The following is a 25,041-nucleotide window of genomic DNA, read 5'->3' on the forward strand; positions in this document are numbered from 1 at the left end:
CTTTCCTTAGGGCATCAAAGGCCCTTCAGCAACCCATTCCCACCAATCCTGCCTGCCTGCACAGAATTCCTGACTCTCCCACAGCTGCTCTGCCAAAGGAGTGTGCATGGGAATGCCTCCAGCTCCAGCCAGTTCCAGGAGGAAGAGTAAATACATCAGCTTTGGGGTCAAACCTTTTACACTGAAAATACACACTGAGAGTCAACAGCTCCCTTAAATTAGCCCACAGTGTGTTCCCCTGGTGTTTCTGCATTAGTTCAGACATAAGATACAACACATGATGCCAAAAGGTTTACATTTTGCCCATCCACGTTGCTGGAAGAAGCACTGAAATAGAGTGGCTTAGAGTGAAACTGCATGGGAATTTAATTTCTATTACGCTGCAAACATGTCATGTGTTTTGTTGGTTTTAAGTAATGGAGCAAATTATTATAACTGGCTAACAGAGAGCTAATAACTAAAACCAGCTCAGCCAGAGGGCAGCAGGAAAAAAGAAAGAACATTTTAATATCTGTGAGGAAGTAAAACCAACTTTATAGCCTTGAGCTTTAGCGTTATCTCTAATCTCATCCAAGATATATTTTGCATTATCAGTTCTCTTGCAAGACCTCAGTAAACAAGAAAACCACAGTAAAGGTCCAAAATAGTTTTAAGACAAATATGTAACATGCTCAGATGTGGCTATCAGGGGAGAATAATTAAAACCCAATTAAAATCTCTGTACTTTCCCTTCCTGAATGTGTAAATATCAGAAGCTCAAATTACTGACAAACCGTTTCAGGAATTGTTAAACCAAATTAACAGCCTGTGTTTAGGCTAAATAACCCTGAATCACACACACTTTGGCCACAGATGCTGAGATGGAGGGAGACTGGGGGACCAAAATCATTTGAAAGGAGTAAACAGCAGCTAAAGTGTTTTCTTCTGTCTAAAGCTCTCAGAGAATTAATAAGAACCTTCCACTCCAAAAGACACCTACTGAGCAAGGAAAGAACATTGCAGAAATGTGTAACTGGGAAGGTCAGGAGCAGTGAAAAACTTCATCCCTTTCAAATCCTCAATGGAAGTTTTCAGCAGAAGTGTGCAGATAAAAAGGATATTGGGACAGGTTGGGCACTGAACGTGGATGAAGGTTGGGAAACCAATAAACTCCCCAACAAAAATGAAATCAGGCTGGAAGATGTTCATTGAGACTATTTTCCCTCAAGATTCTGATTAGATTTACAGTCTAAACTGTACTGATAGCAAAAAAAACCCCAAAAACCCACACCTTAGATTGTACCAAAAACAAAAAAAAGGGGGGGTGGAAATTAAGATGGTATTCTTTGAACTGTGCTGGAAATAATAATTCTAACAAAAGGAGTACAAAATATTTTTAGCATGTTGTTCTGGGGGGAAAATATTTTACCTGTTTTCTTTAAAATTGATCTTCTTCCACTTTTTCTTTTTTTAAAGATCCTGAAGTATCTAATGGATGAATTTGTCATTTTTTTTATATTACAGACACAGAGATTCATTGGCATCTGCCCTTGCCCATTCAAGAACATACATTTAATGCACAATTTCAAAAATGTGTTCCATGAAAGGCAGGAAACAGCATTTGTGATAACCTTACAAACCACCCCCCAGAAATGAATCACAAGATACTGAAAATTCAAGACAATCCACTGGGCAAAAGTGATTACTGTCATCTGCTCATGATCCACATAACATTCAGAGAATTCCCCATGCAGGTCAATAAAAATGAGGTTTCTAAAAGCTAAAGAAACCAAAGTCCAGTCTCAGATAATTTTTGAGGACCCAGCAGTAAGGAGAGCGTTAGGGGAATTTAGGATGGGTTGTTCCAATGTGTAGAGGTGTCTGTCCCTTGACACCAAGTATAGAAGATTCATGATTATATATTATATAGGTAAAAATCTGAGCTACTGGCACAGGTTGGGCAGAGAAGCTGTGGCTGCCCCATCCCTGGAAGTGTCCAAGGCCAGGTTGGATGGGGCTTGGAGCAACCTGGGACAGTGGAAGGTGAATCTGTTGGAAATAGATGGTCTTTAAGGTCCCTTCCAACCCCAACCATTCCATGACTCGATGATTCTAATCCAGACATCCAGCATTTCTGTGGCTAAATGATGCCCTAAGGACATTTTCTGACTTATTTAGGTACAAAACTCAGTTCTATCATGCACAGGAAAGTCCAGAGGCAGATCCCACTCAGTTGTGTTCTCAGTTTTGGGTAAAACCAGCACTATATGGCATGGAATAAATACACCATGGAGATGATATTTTAGTACAAAATCTACACTTCCAAGTGATTTCTACATGGAGAAAATAAATCTGGGGGAACTTTTCAGGATCAAGCTACCCTGGGGTGAGCCATTCACCTCTTACCCATGGAAAGGGCTTTGAGTTGGGTGCTGTGCCTTGGACAGCAACATCTCAGCTTTATGGTTGGCAATGGTTTATAAATGGCCTCACAGATTTGGTTCAATAGGCATTCCTCTTTGGCAAAGAAGCCCTGGAGGCCACTTCAGGCATAGTGGAGTCTGCCTGGGATGGAATTCCCAAGCCTGTGGATGGTTTGTGTGGAGGGTTTGTGGTAAGCTGGTGCCAGGCCTGGTCCTCCCGTCCCTCCTAGGACGGCACAGTCCGTCCTTCTGGGACTAAGGCAAAGACCAAAAGAGGCAAAAGCTCCACCTCCCTCTCTTTTTATACTTCTTGACACTCCTTGATGATGTCAGATGATATGAAATACCTCTTTGGTTGGTTAAGTCAGGTGATGCTTGCCCCTTCTAATCTATGTCACATCCTCTGGGCCTGCTGAATGAGGCCTACCTGAAACTAAAGCCAAAACTACCACAGGCAGGCCCTGCTCCCACATCCTCACCCAGGCAGCTTTCAGCATCACCCCTGGATCCTCAGGGAGGCCTCTGGATCCTCAGGGAGGCTCCAAGTCCTGGTGTAGCTTCTAACAGAATCCCAGACTATTCTGAGTTGGAAGGGACCCACAAGGATCATTGAGTCCAACTCTTAAGTCAACGGCCCACAGAGGGGATTGAACCCATGACCTTGGCATTATTATAACCAAGTTTTAACCAACTGAGCAGCCATGGGATGTACATTCACTCTGAGTGGCTCTGGAGCTTATTTCACATATTGAGAAGAAACTGTTTGTTGTAGCTACGACAAGAGGGACAGTAGGGGACATAAAAGACCAAATCTCTAACAATGGAACAGTACTGTAAATGTGGGAGGGTTAATATTTTTTCCCTCTCTTCCTGCTTTTTTATCTCCATTTTCCCCTTCTTTCTGTGTTGCTTTGGTTCTGCATCACAGTTATCTCTCCAAGCTGATTCCAGGGGAAATCCTCTTGAGCTGCTGACTCAGCAAACCCCAGGCAGAGCAGGCCAGCAGCACTTGAGAGACTTGAATAATATCCCTCCAGGAGCTGGATCTTAGAGCACAGCAACAGGAAAAATCACTGATTCTGATTTTACTACTTTTTTTACAGGCTCCTTTATTAAGAAATCTTCTTTTTATCTCCTAATTTGTTATTTGGCTGTTCATCCAACCCTCCTCCAAGCTCATGAATAGAAGAACCAGCAGGAAGAAAAATCATATTCATGTCCTTAAATCAGTGGTGCCATCATATTATTTGCCTGTCACAGAAATTATTACAACTGCCAGAGAGCAAACAGTGAACACATTAATGTAATGTAGGGCAACTATTTTCTGCTTTGTTACCTGCTGCCTGGCATTTCTAAGACCTAAATATCTAATCTGCCTTTCTAAAGAAGGAAAGTTGTAGGTGTTTGTGTGTTGTTTGTGAACCACACGTTGGTATATTATGTGGGTTTGGGCTGTCATTCATCTTTTGTGCTTAATAAGCTCAGAAACCTTTAAGACCAGGCTGGATGGGGCTCTGAGCCACCTGGGACAGTGGAAGGTGTCCCTGCCCATGGCAGGGGGGTGGAAGGAGATGAGCTTTAAGGTTCCTTTCGACCCAAACCATTCTGGGATTCTATGAAAAAACCATTTTGCCACGTGTCTTCCTTTATGTCCTGCAATGACCATACCTGACACCTGCTGTGCCCAGTCTGGGATCACAAGTGCCAGTGCACCAGACAGAGCACCAACACAACATCAAGGTCTCCCATCACCTTCAGGTGTCTCAGACAGGAGCTTTCTCAATAAAAAATCAGACTTGTAGATATTTCAGGTGGAGATCTCACTCTGAGGGATCTGTCCCCCTCTCCCTCTCTGTAGGTACCTATCCCACCCAGCTGGGAGGGCATCGACCATCTGGAACCCAAGATTCTAATTTTTCTGCCTCTGAAAGGTGCTTGAAGTTGGTTGGCATCAAACCCACTGTGGTTCTCCCACACTGATTTTCTGAGATGCTTTCAGTGATACATTTTACCAGAATCTCTGAACCTGCTCTTTGAAACTGCTCTACCCAATATTACACACCCTGAGATTTTGTTGTTCTATTTCAAACAAGGCTTTTAAGAGGTTGCTGTTCTGCTGATTGCTCCTCATATTAAAAAGGACAAGCTAAAGCAATACTAATGTCTTGGCTAGCTGAGTTTTTATCTCCTGTGGAGTTCCCTGACTATCTTTGTACATATTTACATTTTCATTACATAAATAACAGGGAAGTTCCATGAAACTGTGAACTTTGTAAGAGACACCTGCAGTCCTACAGAGAATTTGACTTTTCTAATAGGGTTATGAGCTGCTACAAATCACCAGACAGATAAACTCATTAAAATCTCTCTCATTAAGTCCTGCATGGAAAAGAATTGTTATCTTAAAGAGCAGGGACCATCCCAGCCACCCATGTTTGTGCCTGAGGAGCCTCCCATTTGGGCTGCAGCAGAAAATGCACTAACAAACATTGCAGGGCTGGGGGGAAATGAGTAGAATATTGTGCCTGAATACATCGTGCCTCATCTTTTCAAAATGACAGAGGCTGAAATGTAGATGATTCCATTGGAACATAACCTGGCACAGCAAGTGACAGCTACAGAAGTGTAAGAGAGGATACAGAAAGTTCTCTGCTCTGCAGCCCATACACACCCTTAAAAGAGTGAGAAATACCACCCTCTTCAGCAAACAGGGGCTGAGCAAATAAATCTACTTTCTCTCCTCACCTCTTCATGAATTGCTTAAACACAATAAGATCAGGTTTCATTCTCTGCTCTGTGAGATGCTGCCTGTGCATCCAAATCTGGATTTGCCCATCTGACACTCACAGAGATCACACTTCACTGTTGGTATACAAGAGGCATCACTTACTTTTTCTCTCTCTCTCTTTTTTAAAAGGAAGTCCACGAATGTTTCGCAGCCCTTGAAAGAATATTCTGCCCTTTGAAACATTTAAGCTCAGGAATACTAAAAGTGCAGCCATGAGAAATTCTAAATATTAGGTGAAGAAATACATGTGATGGAATTATTCCAAATAGTTAGGACACCTGCATTGCAGTTACATTTAAAATTCAGTTCATACACTAAGCCAAGTTTGTGAGTCATGAAATTCATTGTTTCTCAAGTACATTTGGAACCAGACAAAGGAATGATGGTTTAGGATCCTTTCTCCTCAATAAGTTTATGATTACTTGTGTTGTATTTCCCAATAAGAAAAGCAAATACACTGTAATCACAGGAGAATGGAATGCAAAATCACAGTGAAAGTGAATCCAGAAAAAAAAAATTAAGTAGGGTGAAGAAAACTGATGTGCAAATGAAAACAAGTGATAAAATCCTAGAATGGTTTGGATTGAAAGGGACCTTAAGAATCATCTCATTCCAACTCCCTGCACTAGGCAGGGACATTTTCCACTATTCCAGAGCTTCATCTAAAGCAAAGGAAAGAATGAGAGTGAGTGAGAAGAGCTGGACCAGCTGACAGAAATGGATTAAAATCAGCTAAAATAGCAACACAGGCACTTGAATCCAGGAAAACACTTAAACTGGGGAAAAAAAAATAAAGCTCAAGAATTCCTCTGAAAGGCCTAGCAGGGATTATGTTGCCTTCAATCCCAAGTGGTTAATAAGTTGTCATACCTTTAATAGGCCAATGCAGAATAGCCTGTTAAACACATGAAAAATCAAACCACCCTCAGTCTCTGACACTTAGACTTGGCTTAACGTGCCCATTTCTACATATATCTTAGTATATTATTTTCTTCTTGTCTGGTCTGAGTCTATATTTGAAGCTCCCCAGAATTTTCCATTAACACTTTGTCCTCTTTTTACTTTTTCTTGCCCTGTTTATGGACGTGGACATTAGTTGGAGGGGTTTGGTTTTCTGGGGATAAAATGGGTCTGTCTGTTGGTGAAGCCAAAATCTCCCCATCCAAGCAGGATTCAGGAGCTACTGCAGCCACTTTGAGGAATGTGCCAGAAAAGGAGGATGAATCCCAGCATCTAACAAGAGATTTTCTTGGAGTCACCGGAGGTTTCTTGAGTACCAGAGGTGTTTAGAGGAAATCAATACAAAAGAAGTTATTTTCAGGAACTTTCTGAAGGATGACATTCAAATTTATTCCATTTTTTTTTTTTAAATTCACATCCACTCCCTTGGTAGAAAAGCTGAAAATCTGCAGGACTGGAAAGTACCAACCTGAGGTCACCAGCACAGCATGTTAGAAGTGGTTTAAGAGTAATTGTGTGTCCCAGTGGAGAGAAATGTGTTACCACAAGTCTTGCAGAAGAGTCACAGCAGGGAAAAACTGTAAATAACATTATACCATTCCCAAAATTTGGAATGTGTGAAAAGGAAAGTAAGGATTTACTAAGAAAAATACTGTACATAAATTATGGTAAAATCTCTGTCATGAGCTTAAGTTTTTTTACTGAGCAAAGAAATGTGTGTGCAAACACACAAATTCACAGGTGTTAAAAGCTCAACTTCAGTATCTGCAAAAAGACTGTAATAAAATCTCATTTATAAATAGGATCATAATATTCACTCTGGAAACATCACATACATAAAAGCATTTTTTTCCCATGGACTCTGGTTTGCTTCACAGTATTTCAATAAGGAACTTTTCTGTCCAAGAGCTGGAGTTGATCACTAATTATCCAGCTCAGCAACCACAGTTATGGCCTGAAATATGAGCAACTGGAAACTTGTTGTCCTTCCCCATCTGCCAGGAAGGTCATGCATGTGAAAGCTCGAGAGAGATGTTCATTTATTTCCCTTAATTAAAAGCTGCTCACCTCTAAATAAGAAGCCACCTTTTGGCTGCCTCAAGCTGAGCACCAAGAATCTGGAAACATTGAAAATCATTTGACAAAAACGTCTTTTGCTTTTCCATTCATGTGAAGATTTAATTAAAACTTTGTTCCAGTGTGAAAAATGTGCTTGCAAACCCAAGAATTCAGCTCTCCCAGTGCAGGATACATCTCACCAGCAGTTATTTGGGAGGAAACACTGGGGCTGTGCTGGGCTCAGCTGGAAGTTGGGAACTCCTTAGAGACTGAGATGTGACAGGTGTTATCTTTGGGTGTCAAACCAGCAGCACCAAGGTGTGTTTATATAATCTAATTTATGTTCAAAAAACCAGCTTCTGAATTTCACCCAACCTTCTTTTATAGTCAGGAATCTCATGTGAACTTCAGCACCTAAACCGAGTGAAATGTGTTTTTTCTTCCCTTCCCTATCAGCTTAAAGGAAGTTACTGCAATTATTTCAGAGATACAGCATAAAAATTAAAGTTTAGTAAGTAATAGTTTCTACCTGATGAGGAAAGCTAAGAAATAGTCACATGCAGTAGGTAAAAATTCCAAGACCACATAAGGGACTCTGTTATTTGGCTGAACACAAGTGTACTCCCAGTACCAACCCTGTCCTACAGAATTCAGCTCACACATTTCAGGTGTTCAGTTAAATAGAATCGACCCTAAATAAAACCCAAAAGGAAAAAAAAAAGTGTGTTTTTGTGTGCCAAAGTAAAGACAAGCCCTGTATGGGTGTCAAACGTGCATTGTCAGAGAGCTCACACAGGAGCAAGAAACTCTGTAAAAACTCCTAAAAGATGCTCTGGTCAAATCACTACCATACAAAATTGTTGTTATTTAAAAATAAAACAAAATAAATGTCAAGAATGCTTTCAAACCCCTGCCTGCTAAAGTGCAGGAATGTGAGAATATCTGCATATTAAGCAATTGTAAAGCATTTGCATGAAAGTTGCAGAAGGCTTTTAATAAAAATGAGATGGAATATTTAAATAGTGGTGCTGTTTGTCCCAGAATCCCTCCTTGAGCAGTGGTGAAAAGCACATTTCTGACCAATGGTCTAGCAAAGAACTGAGCTGAAAGGCAAGAGGAGTTTATTCTAGGGGTTGGGTACTGATCCTCACTGCAACAAAGGGAAGAAACATCTTTATTCAGTGGTTTTCTGGCTGTTTGGTCAGGTCAGATCCAGCCACAACGTGTGGGGGGACAGTGGAGAGGAACAGCTACAACTCCACTTGTGTTCAGACTGAGTTATTAATGGAATAGCAACTCAGTAAGTAAAGAGGGGGAAAATGAATCTCTGCCATCTTCAGAAAGAGTTGAAAACCTTCAGAAACATGATAAATGACTTTAAGTGCCTTTTGTACCTTTAGAGGCTCATCTGTGTTGTTTCTTAAAGTCAGTCCTCTGAAATCAGAGGCATCCAAAAGCACTGCCAGAAATATCTCAAGGTTCAGGTTTCACAGGGCTGAGAGGAATCTCTAATTTTAGCCCCTCTGGCTGGGAAAAAAGTATTCTTAATCTAATGGATTTGAATCAGAAGCCTTGCTATTTTTGTTTTTTTTTTCAATTATTACATTATTTCATTTCTAATCCTGGATAAAAACAGTGAATAAATACCCTTAAAGAATGGACTGGCCCTTCTCAGGATGAGCAGTGATCACAGTCCTTTTGAATTGACAAAGGAGGTTGGAAAAACCTTAAAACAACTTATGAGACCACACAGAAAAAGCTGCAATAAGTGTCAACAGGAGATCCTTCACTCCTGGCCATGAGAACAAACATTTATATCAGAACAATGCAAAGAAAAGCATTTTCCCTTACCATGGGAAGCAATATGAGAGTGAAGAAGCAGATCTTCCAGGTGAGGGCCATCTTCTCTCTTTAATTTTGAACTTCAGTCAAGTTTTGCTGGTTAACACTGTGATTAGGGCTCAAGCACAGGCTCTCTGCAGGTATTTTGGCTGAGGTCTTCACATCAAGGCTCTGATGTCTGCAGTGGAAGAGAAAAACCATTTTAAATATGGAAACTGTGATGAGACTGACAAAAAAAATGGACAGAAAATAGGGAACCCAACACTTGAACTCTGAGTTGCTCATATTAGAGACCAGCCACACTTGTCTGCATAGCAGCTGGTCCTGGATATCTAATTGAAAGCCAAAGGACATGTCTGAATGATCAGGAACTTGTCCCAAGAAAATGACTGGAACAGGTTCCGTAGCTGCAAGGGCCTAAATTGCACCCAAAGGAGAAGGTAGGATGGGTTATTTTGAACTAGAAAAAAAGACCTGACTGCTTCATTTCTGAAGCTGTGATTCACCCTTCATGATTTTCAGTAGTCTCTGAAAAGTACAACTGTCTGGGGGCCTTTAGGAGTGTGGATGACATGATGATTTCCTCCTGGAGGTCATTTGTCCAGGTAAGAAAATCCGTGACCAGAGTTGTTCTATAACCCAACAGCATTTTGGGGAACCCAGAAACAGAGGTGGAAAGGAATGAATTTTACTGTCAGGCTAAAGATTCATCCATATCATAAGACAGGATTGACTTGTATCTCATTATCCTACTTTGCTTTATAAAGAAGTGATTTGTAAAAGAACTTTTACAATCAAAGGACACCCAATTTTTATACTGGCTGCAAAACACTGCCAGGACATCAGCATTTAGAAAGGGGAGAGTCTTTTAATTAAAAAATGAAAAAGGAAATTTAATCTCTCTCTAAAAATTTTGGAGAACAATGATTCAAAAAATTCACTCTAAACTGAACTGTTTTCTTTCCTCCTCACGTGATCAGTGACTCCTGCTCTGCTCTGGCACTGAATTTAATTACTTCACTGCATTTCTGATGGTTTATCAAATAATGAGGGACTGATAAGATCTCAGCTGAGGAGGGCAGCAAACATCCCTGGTGACATTCAGCCAGGAGGAGTCAGAAAAGAACATCCCTCCATTAACACAGGCAGGAGAAAAAGCAGACAAACACCTCAGCAGACACTGCTTTGGAGATGATTTCCTGCTCCTGTGTGCAGGTCAGTGCAGAAAGGCCAGAGAGAGATGTGGAGATTGAATTCTGGCACTGGGATGCATCAGAAATTTCAGTTATTTCAGTAATTTAAAGGCAATGTAAGGGTGGGAGATGCCTGATAAATGATGTACAGATACCCTGGGGGGAAGGGGGAACCTGTAGAATCCACTCTGATTTGAAGGAGTTTTCCTTTAACCTGACATTGACTGGGTTTCAAAAGGGAAGATGTTTTCTGTCTTCTGCTTCATCTTAGTTTCAAAGGAACTTCTAAAGAGACAACAAGAACATCTGCAAACCATTTCACTGCTTTTCTTTCACATATTGCAGGGAAAATAAAAGAATCTGCTTCATTTTTTCCCTTCAAGGTAGTCATGGAAACCTGCATCAAATGCTGGGCTGAGGCCTTCATGTCACCCACAGAGACTCAAGTGTTTATTAGGTAATAACAACCACCAGTTCTGTGAACTTCTGCCCTGGACCTGCAGCAGGACCTGAGCATATTGCTCAGCAGTTCCCTGCATGTATGGGGTATATATGTGTGTACAGTCCACCTATTATCAATTAAAATATACTTATCTCTATCACCAGTTAAAGGCCAGTTATCTCTTTAACCAATGAAAGCCTAGTTCTCTCCCAGACAGGTGTTACCAGCTATCTTTTACTAAAAAATAAACTAAAATAAAATACAGGCAATGTTGATAAAGCATTGCCATTCAGCACTGAGAAAAAGAAATAAATGTATTGCTATAAGATTTGGAAGGGAAGTTTGAATTATCCTGTTTTCTTCTGATGTCATTGGGAGCCCAATCCTGTAATTTCATTAATAAATTAGAGATACTGATGCTTCATGTTGCTGTTTTAGCTGCATCTGACACTGCAATTAAAATTAATGAAGTCAGAGTAGCCAATAACAGGGGGTTACACCTTTCAGTTATGGATATAAAGATCCCCAAAATAATCTTCAATTATCTCTGGTGAAACAGAAAGGTTGTTCAAGTGTCTGAGAATGTGAAAATCAGTTGATTGTTACTAAAATAGAATGGGCTTCAGGGGGTTATTTCAAGCATGGCTGGAATACAGGAAGGAAAGAAATCATCTAATGACTTCAAATAATTCATCACCTATGAAGGTGAATCCATTTGTTCACTGCAAACACCAAAGCAAAATCTTTGTGGAAGTATCTTAGATGCTTCAAGGGCAGGTTGGAAAAGCTCTGGCAAAACTTATTCTGCTGAAAGTGCCCATTTCTTTCCCCTGCCTAGAAAGGCTCTCTGGGGCTGGTGAGGAGAATTCTCCAGGAGAAGCCCCCAAGTGTCAAGTGCACAATATGATGTCACTAATCAACAGAACCAGGCAGAGAGTCCTTTCCCAGTGGGATGTGTCCACTCCCAGGGAGGCATAAAAAACAAAGTCATAAACCACTGCTTAAAAGAATCAAAAGTCACCTTAGCAAATAATGGGTAAATTTTTAACACAGCATCATGCTGGGTGAATGAAAGAGGATTTTTAGTGACTTTGTAAGGCAGTTCTGAACTGTTATTGAGATCTCACTCAAAATAAACCACCTGATCTGGTGTGGTCCTCTGGGACACGTGCCAGTGGTTTGAAAGGAAACCAATAAATCTCAAAGCTGACCCACAATGGCTTAGAGCAGTGAAGATGAGATGGGATTTCATCACTCAATTCATCTCACTTCAGTGTCTTGTCAGGGCCTCCCACCACATCCTTTTCCTGCACCATCACCAAGCCACTACTCAAGTGTGGAAATCAGAAGGATTCTGACTATGGGAAGCATCCATTGAGCTTTTGCAGACTAAATACATTTCAGAAAAGTCAATCACTCCATGCCCAGTGATTCCAGTACTTCCTAGAGATGGGAAGAATATTTCTCTATGAAAAATAAAGGTGGGTGGAGAATTATTGGGTGCAAAAGTGAGAAGGTGACGAGGAGAATACACCAGATGTCACCACTGGGTCTGGCTCACAGACCACTCTCTCATCAGTTCCATTTTCTCCCCAGGAAATGGATTCCAGAGCTGTTTATGGCACAGAGTTTGATAATTGGTCATTTTAGCTTATATATGAACAGGTTAATTATCCTAAAATGTCTGAATGGTTTGGGCTGGAAGGGACCTTCAAAATCATCCAGTTCCACCACCCTGCCATGGGCAGGGACACCCTCCACTAGCCCAGGTTGCTCCAAGCCCTGTCCAACCTGGCCTTGAACACTTCCAGGGATTAGGAGCCTACAACTTCTTTGGGCAACCTGTTCCAGTGTCTCACCAATCTCCGTAAAGAATTTCTTCCTAAAGTCCAATCTGAACCTGTCCTCCTTCTGCTTAAGGCCATTTTCACTTTATGCCTGTGTGAAAGGTCTCTCTCCAGCTCCTCTGTAAGCCCCCTCCAGGCATTGGAAGATGCTCCAAGTTCTCCCCAGAGCTTTCTCTTCTCCAGGATGAACATTCCCAGCTCTTTCAGCCTGAATTCATAGGAGAGGTGTTCCAGCCCTCTGATGAACTTCGTGGCTCTCCTAAATCGATCACAGGGCTGGAACACCCTTCATTATACAAGTGATTCCTTATCTATGGATACAAGGTGTGAAACCCAGTGCATTTTATTATGTCCCTCCTAAACCCCCCAAATGTAGCAAATCAGACACATAATTTAAATTAAAGGGCACAGTGCACCCTCCTCATGTCGACTGAGACACTTGCCAGCAACGAGCAGAGTTGGGAAATCAACCCTTCAGTGACCTAGGACATGTCACCTAATTTTAGAAACCCAGGAGACACATGAGCTCATTGTCAAGTCTCTTTATACAGACAACAGAGAGAAGCAGACCTATGAAGAAAGCATCTTGTCTGACCTATTTTAACTGTCTGCTTTCAACTTTCAACTTCTCTCCTGGAGTGTAAAGGAATTCTTGACAGCGAGATCATCTGTTGACATCCACATTGTGGATACCTAAATTTGGACACAATGATCCCACCCCCAATCTCTTCTGAAGTATATGGATCAGTTTGACACCCCACAAAGGCTTGAGAAGGAATTTGATTGTTTAGGGTGTCAATAAATTAATGCTGATATATTTAAGGCAACAGAAAAGCTAAAAGAAGATTGAACTGATTACCAGACAACAAGAGCTCTGAAGTTTCCCATGGGAAGTAGTCCATAAAGAGCAATCCTCTTAAAGCAGAGAAAAAGAACATCATGATCTTTCCACTATCTTTAATATAGCACTTATTATTTCTCAGAGTTTAAATATTTTGGGTTGTTTTCATTTCCTGGGTAAATTCACTGAAATTAAAGCTTCTTCATGGATCACAGCATCTGAGCCTCTGACTCTCCTTTCTTTAAAAAACCAAGAAGACAAGTATTGTTCCTTTACAAACCTAACTGGAAAAGTCCTTCAGGTCCTTGTTTCCACTCCCCATGCCTGTTGTCAGTGCCAAAACAGGATTCAAAGGGCAAGTACACCGGGAGGTCTGAGAAGTGGATTTTGTCACTTCTTACAAGGGACAAAACCCTTTTCAGCTGCATGAGAATGTCATGAGGGTCTCAGGCAGAAGTGCCACACCTTTGCCTGAGAGAGCTGTCAACCAAAAACCTGGTTTTTTTTTCCCCAGGATAGTCCACAAGGATCAATGCAGACTGTAGGACACCCAGCCATCGTTCTGACACGAGTGGATGTGGGCATCATATGCTGAAAAATATCCAATAATTAATGATACATTCAGGCAGACTCTTCTAATGCCCAGTGCTTTCAGGAAAATTGTTGCTTTTGCCTTTAGGAAACTTAAAAGGGAGCTGACCCAATGCCAGTGGCAATTTTGCATGGAAATAGCTGAATGAAATACATTCAGCTGCTGCCTGGCTTGGGCATTTCAGTGTTAACAAATAACCAAGTCTGGCAGCAACACTCAGTAATAATCCTATTTCTATCTGGAGGAGTAGCTTTTTTATTTCTTTTCCTTGCAGAAAACACCTGTGAACTTTACTATTACTCCCTTTCTAAAAAGGAAGATAAAAGTGTAATTAAAAAAGTGGGAAATGGTAAATTGCAGGTGCTGTGACTCCCATATGCAAAGGAGAGCCCAAGTGTTACAATATGTTTACATGAAGTAGGATTAGCAATTTCATTTACTTCCATGAGGACTTGTGTGGGAGAGAAATCAAAGCAACGTGGTTTTCCAAGAAGAGAAACTGATAAAGGGGATCCACAGAACTGGGGGCTGGAAGTACCTCTGGAGATTGTCCAGTCCAACTGTTCTGACCTCAGCTAGAATGGATAACAGGTTACTCAAAATTCATTTCCAATCAGTTTCTGAGTATCTCCAAATGCTGAGACTCTGCACAACCTGTTTTAGTCCTTGACCATTCTAACAATAATAAAGTGTTATTTTACAGTTGAATTTCCTGTGCATCTATTTGTGCTTGTTGCCTCTTGTCAGCACTGGGCCCACCTCCTTTCCATCCTGCCATCAAATATTGCTACACTTGGAGATCCCAGACCTCCTCTTCTGTAGGTTGAACAGCCACAGGTCTCTCAGTCTCTCCCTGTAATTCCCTAGTTTTTGTGGCTCTTTCCAGGACTCCCTGCAGTGTGTTTGTGTCCTCAGCAGCCCAGCACAGGACATGGCACTCCAGATGTGCCTCACCAGGGCTGAGAGAGGAAGTGTCACCTCCCCTTGACATGCTGCCAACATTCTTGTTCGTGCACTTGATGATGCCTTTGGACTTCATCACTGCAAGGGTGCTTTGCTGGCTCAGGATCCACTTCATGTCCACCCTGAGCCTTAGATCCTCCTCTGTAAAGCTGCTTTCCAGCCAGCTGATCCCCAGCCTGCCCTTGTGCAAAGGTTATTCCCCCCCCCTCCCAGTGCAGGACTTTGCATGTCTCTTTCTTGAACTTGTTGAGGGTTCTCTCTGCCTGTTTTTCAAGCCTCTCCAGTTCCTTCTGGATAACAGCAAACCCCCAACCACTCCTCTTTAAATCATGTAACTTTCAACCTTCCTGAAGGTGCACCCTGTCCCACCACCCTGGCCATGAGTGGGGACATTAAACAACATTGTCACATCCAAATGTCAGAGCTTTGTAGTTCTGCCCAGCCTGCCCAGGCTCTCTTTACAGTCAATGGAGGAGATGTACCCTCAGGGAGCAATTTCTATACCCTAAAGCTTGATGCCTCAAGGCAGATTAGATGGGGCTTGGAGCAACCTGGGACAGTGGAAGGTGTCCCTGCCCATGGCAGGAGTTGGACTAGATGACTTCTGAAAAGTCCCTTCCAAGTCAAAATATTCTCTGAATCTATGACACTCTCCCTAATTTTGGACAAAGTGAATTAGTCCTTTGGAAGAGTCATTTTTCCCCCCTCTGTTTACAAACAAAGAAAATTCCATTCCCAAAGTTTAAGACACTGAAGCACTAATGGTAGGTAAAACAGCACTGACTGCCCTCTCTGTCACAGCCTTTTCTTACTTTCAGTATTATCTCTATTCCTTTAATTAACACAGCCTAGTAATTCCATGTATGCCTTACTTCAGCTGTCCCCAATTACAATTTTGGTGGAGTGGTTTTCGTAATTTTTGTTTGAGTGGTTTCAATTAAACTGAAATTCCCTGAAGATGTAAGAGTATCAGAACTTGTCCTTACAGAGCACACTCCTTAGCACTTCTGTTTAACCTGCCAGCTCTTGCATTTCCTGGTGCTTCAGCTCTAGAGAATTTCTCTAACACTAAAAAGAAACATCTAAAACTATTCTGAAGCAGCTTTTAATAAGTGTTGCTCAACCAATTCCAAAAAGGTATCCAAATTTACACCTTCTGAAGACCTGATTAATTTCTTGATTATCTGTAAACTTTGCTATCCCACTGTTCATTTTCAGACCTTACCTAAGACTGGGCTGGTGTAGCTCCTTCTGGACTCACTATTATTTTTCAGAAAGAATTATATTCTTCAGGCCTTCATTTTCTCTTTAAGAGTCAGACACATAAAATCCTATTTTTCCATCTTACAAACTCCCTCTGTCCCAGCTGATACTCAGTAAATATATATGTACCTCTTTGTCCACACCAAGTTCGGGTTGTATAGTTTAATTTTGGGTCAGTGTTGCCTGCAGGCTCTTTCACTGCACTCACCATAGGCAGAGAGCACACACAACAAGCTGCCATAAACCAGGTGTGGAAGCTTTGAAATTAAGGTAAATCTGTCATGTTGGACCCACTCAGCTCTTGGGACCTCAGCTGATAACTGCTCTTCTTCAAGGCAGAACCTTTACTGAGTAAGGACATTATCAAAAACTCTTTGAAAAGTCCAAATCCACTGTACCCCATCCCTTCAGACGTGTGATCCTGAAGCCAAGCCTTTCCTGAGCTCTGAAAGTTTGTGCTCCTGTGGGACAGAGTGTATAAAACTAAATAACACTCGATTTTTGTTAAACAAACTCCAGCTACAATGCCTGACTTTTATAAGTAATAAAAGTCATCATGATAGGACAATATTTCTCCTTTATATTACACTGCTTCCCCCCACGGGTATGATGTCATAAATGACATCAAAAGTTCTGCATATCTGAGTAACTGGACATTGTGATGGTTTTTGGAAGTCTGTTGGAACTGCAGCTTCAGACTCTCTGAAAACTCAGATGGGCACGAGTGGATCACTCATCCAGAGGTCAAGATTTCTCAGCTAATCTTTGCAACTACAGCAGCCCCATTCTCATGAGAGCAGAAACTATGGAATCCAACTCGTAACTCCCTGGGCACAGCATTGCTACTCTTGGCAGGTTTCCCACATAACATCACCGACAAAATTCTTGTCTAGATTGACATTATTTCCCTGCTCACTTATCTATCAGATTTAATGTGCCCTTATGTTGTTGATGTTCTCAGAGACCTGGTGAAGTGACCTGACTTTGGGACTGAAGACTGTGCACACTCGGTTGCAGGGAAATAATTGCAAATGACCACAGATTTAGGAAGCATTAGGCAAAGTAAAAAAGATTATAGGAGAGGTTTCCACCTTCACAGATCAATTATCCTTTTGAAGCCTCTGCATTATATGTGATACTTCATGGCTAATATGAAACTAATATGGGCTTATAAAGGTAACAATGTGCTGCTCCATTCCAGCAGGGCTTTAAGTGCTGCTTGGCAAGGTCTTTCAAAATTATTACTCCACTACAAGTAAAATGTGGTCTGTATCTGGCATATCAATGTTTTACAAAAGCTACTTGAGGAATGTGCTTCCCTTGACTGGTGGTCTGTGTTTCCTGCCCTGGCTGTAGGTGTAAATACTGTTTTCCATGACTGCACAGGAGCTTGGGAGCACTCTGAGCTGTCCATCAACATGGTCATCACTCTCTGCTTGGAACCTGCTCAGCACATGTTGAGCAGACATCTATCACAGGCAGAGGAAAGAGTAAGAGCAGAAAAATGCAACTCTGGACCAACAATGCAGCTCCAGACCAGAGTCTTTTATTCTCCTTGTCTCTGAAGATCATCCCAACTGCAGAACTTGTACAGTACTATTAAACCAACTCCTTAACTCAAAATAATATGTTTACTGAGTATGGTAACACTCTTAACACCCTTAATTTACTCTCTTGATGTGCTGGACTGATTATCTTGAGATCAAGCTCTCACTGTGAAGCTCTCATTCCTCCCCAGACCAAAAGCTGTCTCTGTGCCAAGGTGTTCTCAGCTCTAAGGAAACACCCAGGAGATCTTTAACAAGACATTCCACTCTTTAGTAGAGGAAGACTCCAGAGGAGTGTCCCTGGAGCTGGTGATGGACCCAGGGGCAAGACGCAATCTCTGAGCTCCAGCAACAGCACAACAACTTCTTATGACCCCTGGGAAACAAGTCTCCTCTTCCTGTCTGAGAGCAGAGCAAAATCAATGAAACAAGGAATGCAAGGGAGTTACCTGCTGCTTTAGAAGGTGATAAATACACCCAGCAACTGCCTGATGCCAAAGGGATTAATATGTGATGGTGTGAAGAACAGTCTGAGATAACCTTGGTATTGAGCAAAGCGTGCTTGGAAATGTGGAAAAATTGCCAAGCTGTTCAGAGAGGATGATCAAATGATCTTTCTCTGTCTCAGATGTACAATTCCTTGCCATTTTCCAATGCATAGTCAGAGGCATTCTGAATACAACAGCCTGTACCTCCCTGAGCACTCTGACTTGGCAACCTCTCCCAGATGAATATCCACCATCCTCTTCTACACTTCCAGTCAACAGAAAGTTTTCATGGGCTAAACTTCAGCCCATCTTGATAAAATAAAGAAGAGACATGTTGCCCAATTCATTTCTAGGTAAAGATACCCCGACTTGTGTGATTCCTCAAGTGCACATTGGCCAGTTCCCAAGGAACACAACCCTGTCTCTTCCATCCTTAGGGAGATAAGTATCTTTTTCTTTAACAGTTCCACTTTTCACTCCTACACTGAAAGATAAGGTGAAGTCACTGCATGAGCACTAGGGAATTGCATAATTCCATTTTCTTTTGTTCCACCCCCCTTTCCTATGTTCCTCCTGTCCTCCAGCATCCCAGACAGCCTGAGGTCACTCAGCTGTATCCCATCTCGTGGTTAATGAACTCACCCCATTTGGACACTATTAGGGACCTTCCACAGCACGTGTTCTTGCAACACCAGAGATGGAATTCAAGTCACATAAACGTGGCTGTCTAAAAGTGAAACATCTTTATCCAAGCTATTTTCTCTCAGTGAAGAAATAATGAGCAAGTCACCTCAGCAGCACATGGCTTTGCCTTGCTCTGGGACAACCTGCTACTCATCTTGGCAAACAGAGAGGTAATAAAGCAGAAAAACACTCTGATTAGCTCAAGAGTGTTGAGTAGGAACAGCTCTGAGAACAGCAGAAATATTAAAGAAAAAGAGGAAGAAAAGCAGTTGAAATCAAAGTCAGTGTTGGGACAAAATATTAAGCTGGGAATTAGAAGAAAGTTTTGGACCCTCAGCAGAACAGAGCCCTGAAAATGCCTTCCAGAGAGAGGAGGATAGGGAAAAACAGCTTAGAATTTTGAGAAGTCTCTATTCAATGTGAGTATTTTGTAAACTGATTCCTCTGACACGTGGATTATTGCACTGCTGATAGATAGAGGTTCCCAACCACATGGGCTCTGACTCAGAGCTGGATCCCATCCAGTCACCTCAAAGCACAGGATAAATTCCAGCCTCTGCAATGAGGAAAAGTGCACTGAGGAGGAGTGCAATGTGTTCTTGGCCTTTCCTGCTCCCAGTACTCCAGAGGCACGAAGGTCCCAGAGCTTGTCTTGGTGGTGGAGGATGACAGTGATGGCAGCTGAGACATGTGGACAGACGTGAGGAGTTTCAGGCTTGGGAGAAAAGCTGCTCTGTGCCAGGTAAATAAGAGACAGGACAAGAGGAAGTGGCCTCAAGTTGTGCCAGGAGAGGTTTAGATTGGATTTTGGGAAAAATGTCTTCACTGAAAGGGTGGTGAGGCATTGCAACAGGCTCCAAGGTAAGGGGTGGAATCACCATCCCTGGAGGTGTCCCAAAGGCGTGTGGATGTGGCACTTGGGGACATGGTTAGTGGTGAACAAGGTGGTGCTGAGTGAATGTTTGGACTCAATGGTGTTGGAGGGTTTTCCCAACCCAAAGAATTCTATGAGTCTAAAAGCTCCAACTCACACAAAAAGCCATCCAAGACTCCTTCTTTTGGTCTGACACAGAAAGAAAGTAGTCTAAAGAAAATATGTGGGACTTTCTTTTCTTTCTTTCTTTCTTTCTTTCTTTCTTTCTTTCTTTCTTTCTTTCTTTCTTTCTTTCTTTCTTTCTTTCTTTCTTTCTTTCTTTCTTTCTTTCTTTCTTTCTTTCTCTTTCACTCTTTCTCTTCTCTCTCTTTTCTCTCTGTCTCTCTCTGTATTTCTCTCTCTTTCTTTCTAAAATCTAGATAATGTAAATATTCAGCTTATATCATAAACCACTACTCCAATATTATTCTGAATAAAGCACCTCTACTGCTTCTAGAAAAGAAAAGGAAATATAAATGAACAGAATTGTAATCATCTTTTCAGGCTGTGACTAAAACTGGTTATTTCTATATTTATCTTCAGGACCTGCTCATGGATTTCCATGGGAGAGTTCTAGAAGGTAAGTTCTAGAAGGTAAGTTCTAGAAGATAACCTATAAGGTGGCAAAATTCCTAAGGAACACCTGGGAAGGCTGGAACAATTTAAGATCAAAGCAGTTTAATATAACCAGGTACACACACATAAACCTGCAAATACATGCAACACTTATGACATGTTCTTTTATTATTTCTCTAATTTTATCAATTTAGGAGGTGAAGAAAACACCTATCCAAACACAACTAGAAGAGATCAATTGTATCAATTATAACACAACATAATTACTTCTGTGGAACTTCAATTTACTTAAATCTTATCTACAGGACTTTTGTGAACAGGAGTCAATGGGAACTATAAAAAAGTGGGTGATTTTCCTCTACTGGATGTGGTTGTAGAGGTGAAAACTGGAAATCCTGACTATGGGAATTAAGATGTTGGATGAACAAGTTTATAATAAATTAAGAGGATGGTCATTGGATCAGATGCAAACCAACTGAGTATGACTGACATTTTCCTTCAGAAATCGTGTGGAACTGGAATATCCCTGGTGGCCCAGAAAACAATCAAATGTTATTCCTTTCCATTGGATAGCTTTGCCATTTTGTGATCATGCACTGCCAGTTAAACTCAGGATATAAAGACGTAAATTCAGTCAAGCTGAAATCCTCCTCTTCTCCAAAATGCTCAGTTTTAAATAGGTTGACTCATATTTCAGAGACACAGTGAAAAGCCTCTCTCCCCATGGGAGGTCCTTCGGAGCCTTGGGTGAGAGTTATCTCATTAAGATGTGAACCTCTAAAACTGAGCTAATTTTCCACAGATTCCTCCTATAGTCCCTGAGACACAATCAGCAAAACCCACAGAGTTCAGAGCATAAGTTTTTTTCAATTATGTTTTTCAAAGCAACAGATTAATCGTGCCCCATTTCTCTACATTTTCTGTCAGGATGGAGGGAAAGGAAGACAGAGAATGTGAGACAGACACGCAGCATTAGAAGATTCAGTACAAGGTTTGCCAAAGCTACACTCAGCTGATTAGTATCATCTTACAGTGGGCACCAAATTAAGGTCAAAGTGTTCAGCAACAGGTTTTTTTCTTGTTGCTCCAACCTCTTTCCTTTACTTTGCTCACACCAGATCAAGTCTAAATTCTGTTCAGGTTTTCATTCCCACCCACCTTGATTTAATGTGTCATTTAATCTCAGCCGAAACGACACTGAAAAAACATCATCATCATCATCATCATCATCATCATCATCATCATCATCATGTGCCCTTCAAGCACTTTGGGAATGAAGTCTGACCCTTCAGAAACTCTTTAGGGCAAAGGATTTTGGCCCAAGATTTCACAATTTCACCACAGTGTGTAACAGCAGTTCTCCATTATTCCTCTAGTTCCTTGGATACTCTGGGGAGGGGATTTATTCCAAGCTTTTAAACCACCCACAACCAGGCACAGCTTCACAGATTGACTTCTCACAGAAACACAGGACCTGCCCACCCTGCTCAGCACTTGACCACAACTATGGAAAATTATTGGAACATTTCCTAATATCCAATCTAAAGAAAAGCAACCTAAGAAAGAGAAAGCTTTATTGATCTCCAGCCCTGGGAGATTCCCTCCAGAGGATGCCATTTATTAAAACAAGAATTAAAGATGTCCCAAAGCCCTGCAGGCTGCATTATTAATCACCCTTATGGTTGCAGATCGAGCCTTTGTGGGTTTTCTCATCCCAAGAGAAGATTAAAGAGAGATTAAAGGTGAACCAGAGCAACAAAAGAAAGGAGAGACCACCAATGGTACGTGAGAGTCACCAAAACTCGGGGCAAAGTTTAATGGTTCATCTGTGCCTTGGTAACCTGGGAGACACCCTTGTTTTTAAACATGAAAGCAATCCCAGGAAGGAGGTACTGGTAGCACAGAAGAACTCTGAGTTATCTGCACATCATTTTCTGGCTCAGCCCAGTCTGGTGAACTGACATCTCAAAAGTCTTTTATTGCTGTCCCCTGGGAACATATTTCACATTAAAAACCAGATTTTTAGAGGAGCCACCAACCAAAAAAGACCATCAAAAAATAAATCCCATGAAAACCAAACCCTTCACAGGAAGTAGAAAAGGTGAATTCATATTTTATGTTATTTTTTTCCATCATATCCCAGAGTTCATGTCTGTCCCTGGAGTTTTTTGCCAGCTGGAGTAAATGAGGCATGGGATGAGTTTTTATGTTTTTCTGAAACGTGTCCCTCACTGGGGACACCAGGGTAGGGACACAGGAAAGGGGGAGAAGGATCTTGTCTTGGTAAATAAACTAAATGTCTGATAACCTGAGGTCAGCACAGTGTGAGGCTGATTTGGACAAGCTGACTACATTTTGTGATGGAGTCTGGACAGGATGGTACAAAGAGGACTCTCCAGGGCACAGCCTGGCTGCCATTAGACATGCCCAAAGAACTGAGGATTGCTTTACTCAGAGACAGCCATGAAATGAGAACTCTGTGTGAGGCAGAGGATAATTTCTCCAATAATATCTTGCACATTTTGGGTGTGTACAGGTCTCCCACTCAGTTGAAACCAAAATTCTGTAGCCTGAATTTAGATGTCCTTTGGGTTACTTAATTTCATCTAGAATTCCTTGACTTTAAGTGTTTACAAAATCTTCCTTGATGGGCCAGAATCCCAGGTTTTACAGAAATAATTCTGGCTCATATTCTGCAAAGGAGTGGTGGCATTCTGTGTTATCTTCATGTCAGCAATGAAAATAATTATAATTTTAAATCAAAATAATGAAGGATACTATGAAAACCTGTCTGACAAAAAATAAACCAAACCAAAAAAAAAAAAAAAACAAACCAGAACTTACAGGTCATAAATAGGTAGGTGAATAAATCCTAAGTTACTCAGTGACAGTCATGCAGCTCCAATCCAAAAGACCATCACCAGCATCTCTCTACAATGGAAATTCATGTGTTTTCCTTTCCCCTGCTTTTCAATCTGCTTTCCAAAGCAAATCCAACGTCCCAGTTTGCTCACACATGTAGGGACCTCCTGGAGGCATCTCCACTGCTGAAGACAAAAGTAGCAGCTTCTGCTGAGTGACTTGAGTGAGAAATGAGGGCATTGAGTACTTCACATCTAAGTGGCTTCGGTAGGACAGATACACACAGGATTAATTTAGCTCTGAGTACCAGCTGTACCTCCTCTGATCACCAATATAGGGAATAACACAAGCTTCTCTTTACTCTTTCCAGTGTTTTCCCTTTTAGCTATTTTAAGTTAATAGTCCTTGCTTGCATTGGCTGAATGGTAGTTAACATTTTTTCACAGAAGGACATGTGAATTCACAGAATCATAGAATGGATTGGGTTGGAAAAGACCTCCGAGATCATCAAGTCCAACCCTTGGTCCAACTCCAGTCCCTTTACCAGATCATGGCACTCAGTGCCACGGCCAAGCTCACCTGAAAAACCTCCAGGGATGGGGAATCCACCCCCTCTCTGGGCAGCCCATTCCAATGCCTGAGCACTCTCTCTGCAAAGGATTTTTTTCTGCTCTCCAACTTCAATTTCTCCTGGCAGAGCTTGAGGCCATCGTGCCCCTTTGTCCTATTGCTGAGTGCCTGGGAGAAGAGACCAACCCCCACCTGGCCAGAACTTCCCTTCAGGCAGTTCCAGACAGTGCTGAGGTCACCTCTGAGCCTCCTCTTCTCCAGGCTAAACACCCCCAGCTCCCTCAGCCTCTCCCCATAGGACTTGTGCTCCAGTCCCTTCTCCAGCCTCGTTGCTCTTCTCTGGCCCCACTCCAGCACCTCAAGATCTTTCCTGAACTGAGAATTCCTTCCTTCTTCTGAGCCTCTGTAGAAATGAGATGTCCAGCACTGTGCATGAGTGAGTGCTCTGAAAGACTGCCAGCTCTTCCCACCTGCATCAGGCTGTGGACAGCTCTCTCCCCAGCTGCAACCATCACTGGGAAGGTTATTCCCACTCAGCCTGGAGACACCAACCCGTGCTGTGCTTCCTCCCATCTGCCCCACCAGCTCGTCGTAGAAGCATTGCCTGTGCCAATTTACTCCACATTAATTGGGTTAATGTAAATGTTGGGTAAATTTAGGTGGGATATTAGGAAGACATTGTTCCCTGTGAGGGATGGGAGGCCCTGCCACGGGGTGCCCAGAGAAGGTGTGGCTGCCCCATCCCTGGAAGAGTCCAAGGCCAGGCTGGACAGGGCTTGGAGCAACCCGGGCTAGTGGAAGGTGTCCCTGCCCTTAGCAGGGGTGGGACTGAACAGTCTTTAAGGTCCTTTTAAGGTCCTTTCCAAACCAAACCATTCTATGATTCTACTCTTCAGTGATTCTGTGATAAAATGAGGCCTTGCTACCCAAGGCCAGAGTGATACCATCGGGTTTAGGGAATGCTCTCCCAGGCAGCTCAGATTCCAGAGGTGCTGAGGAAGTGATGGAGTTGGCTGGAGGTGACAGTGTCATCAGACAACCACAGGACTGCAGAACAACTGCACATACTGCAGACTTCAAAACTCACAAACCCAAGGTCTGCCTATGACACAACTGTTTGTTTGGGTTTTTTCCTCTTTTCCTTCTGTGTACTATTCCTTACTCTTGATGGCCACTATTTTCACTACCAAATGGTAGATTCATTTTGCC

At 42.0% G+C, this 25,041-nt stretch overlaps 1 protein-coding gene across 9 annotated transcripts in view; it reads right to left on the reverse strand.

The window, feature by feature from the left end:
• Window positions 1-25,041, reverse strand: part of ADCYAP1R1 (ADCYAP receptor type I) — a 148,417-nt gene that overhangs the window by 107,152 nt on the left and 16,224 nt on the right. For all 9 annotated transcript variants that reach the window (XM_071559880.1, XM_071559887.1, XM_071559886.1 and 6 more), the window contains one exon: window positions 9,061-9,229. In XM_071559880.1, coding sequence (XP_071415981.1) covers window positions 9,061-9,111 — 51 coding nt within the window. In that variant the 5' untranslated portion in view covers window positions 9,112-9,229. The remainder of the gene's footprint in view (window positions 1-9,060; window positions 9,230-25,041) is intronic.

The sequence above is a fragment of the Pithys albifrons genome, chromosome 7 (genome assembly GCF_047495875.1).
Source record: "Pithys albifrons albifrons isolate INPA30051 chromosome 7, PitAlb_v1, whole genome shotgun sequence".
Classification (NCBI taxonomy): domain Eukaryota; kingdom Metazoa; phylum Chordata; class Aves; order Passeriformes; family Thamnophilidae; genus Pithys; species Pithys albifrons.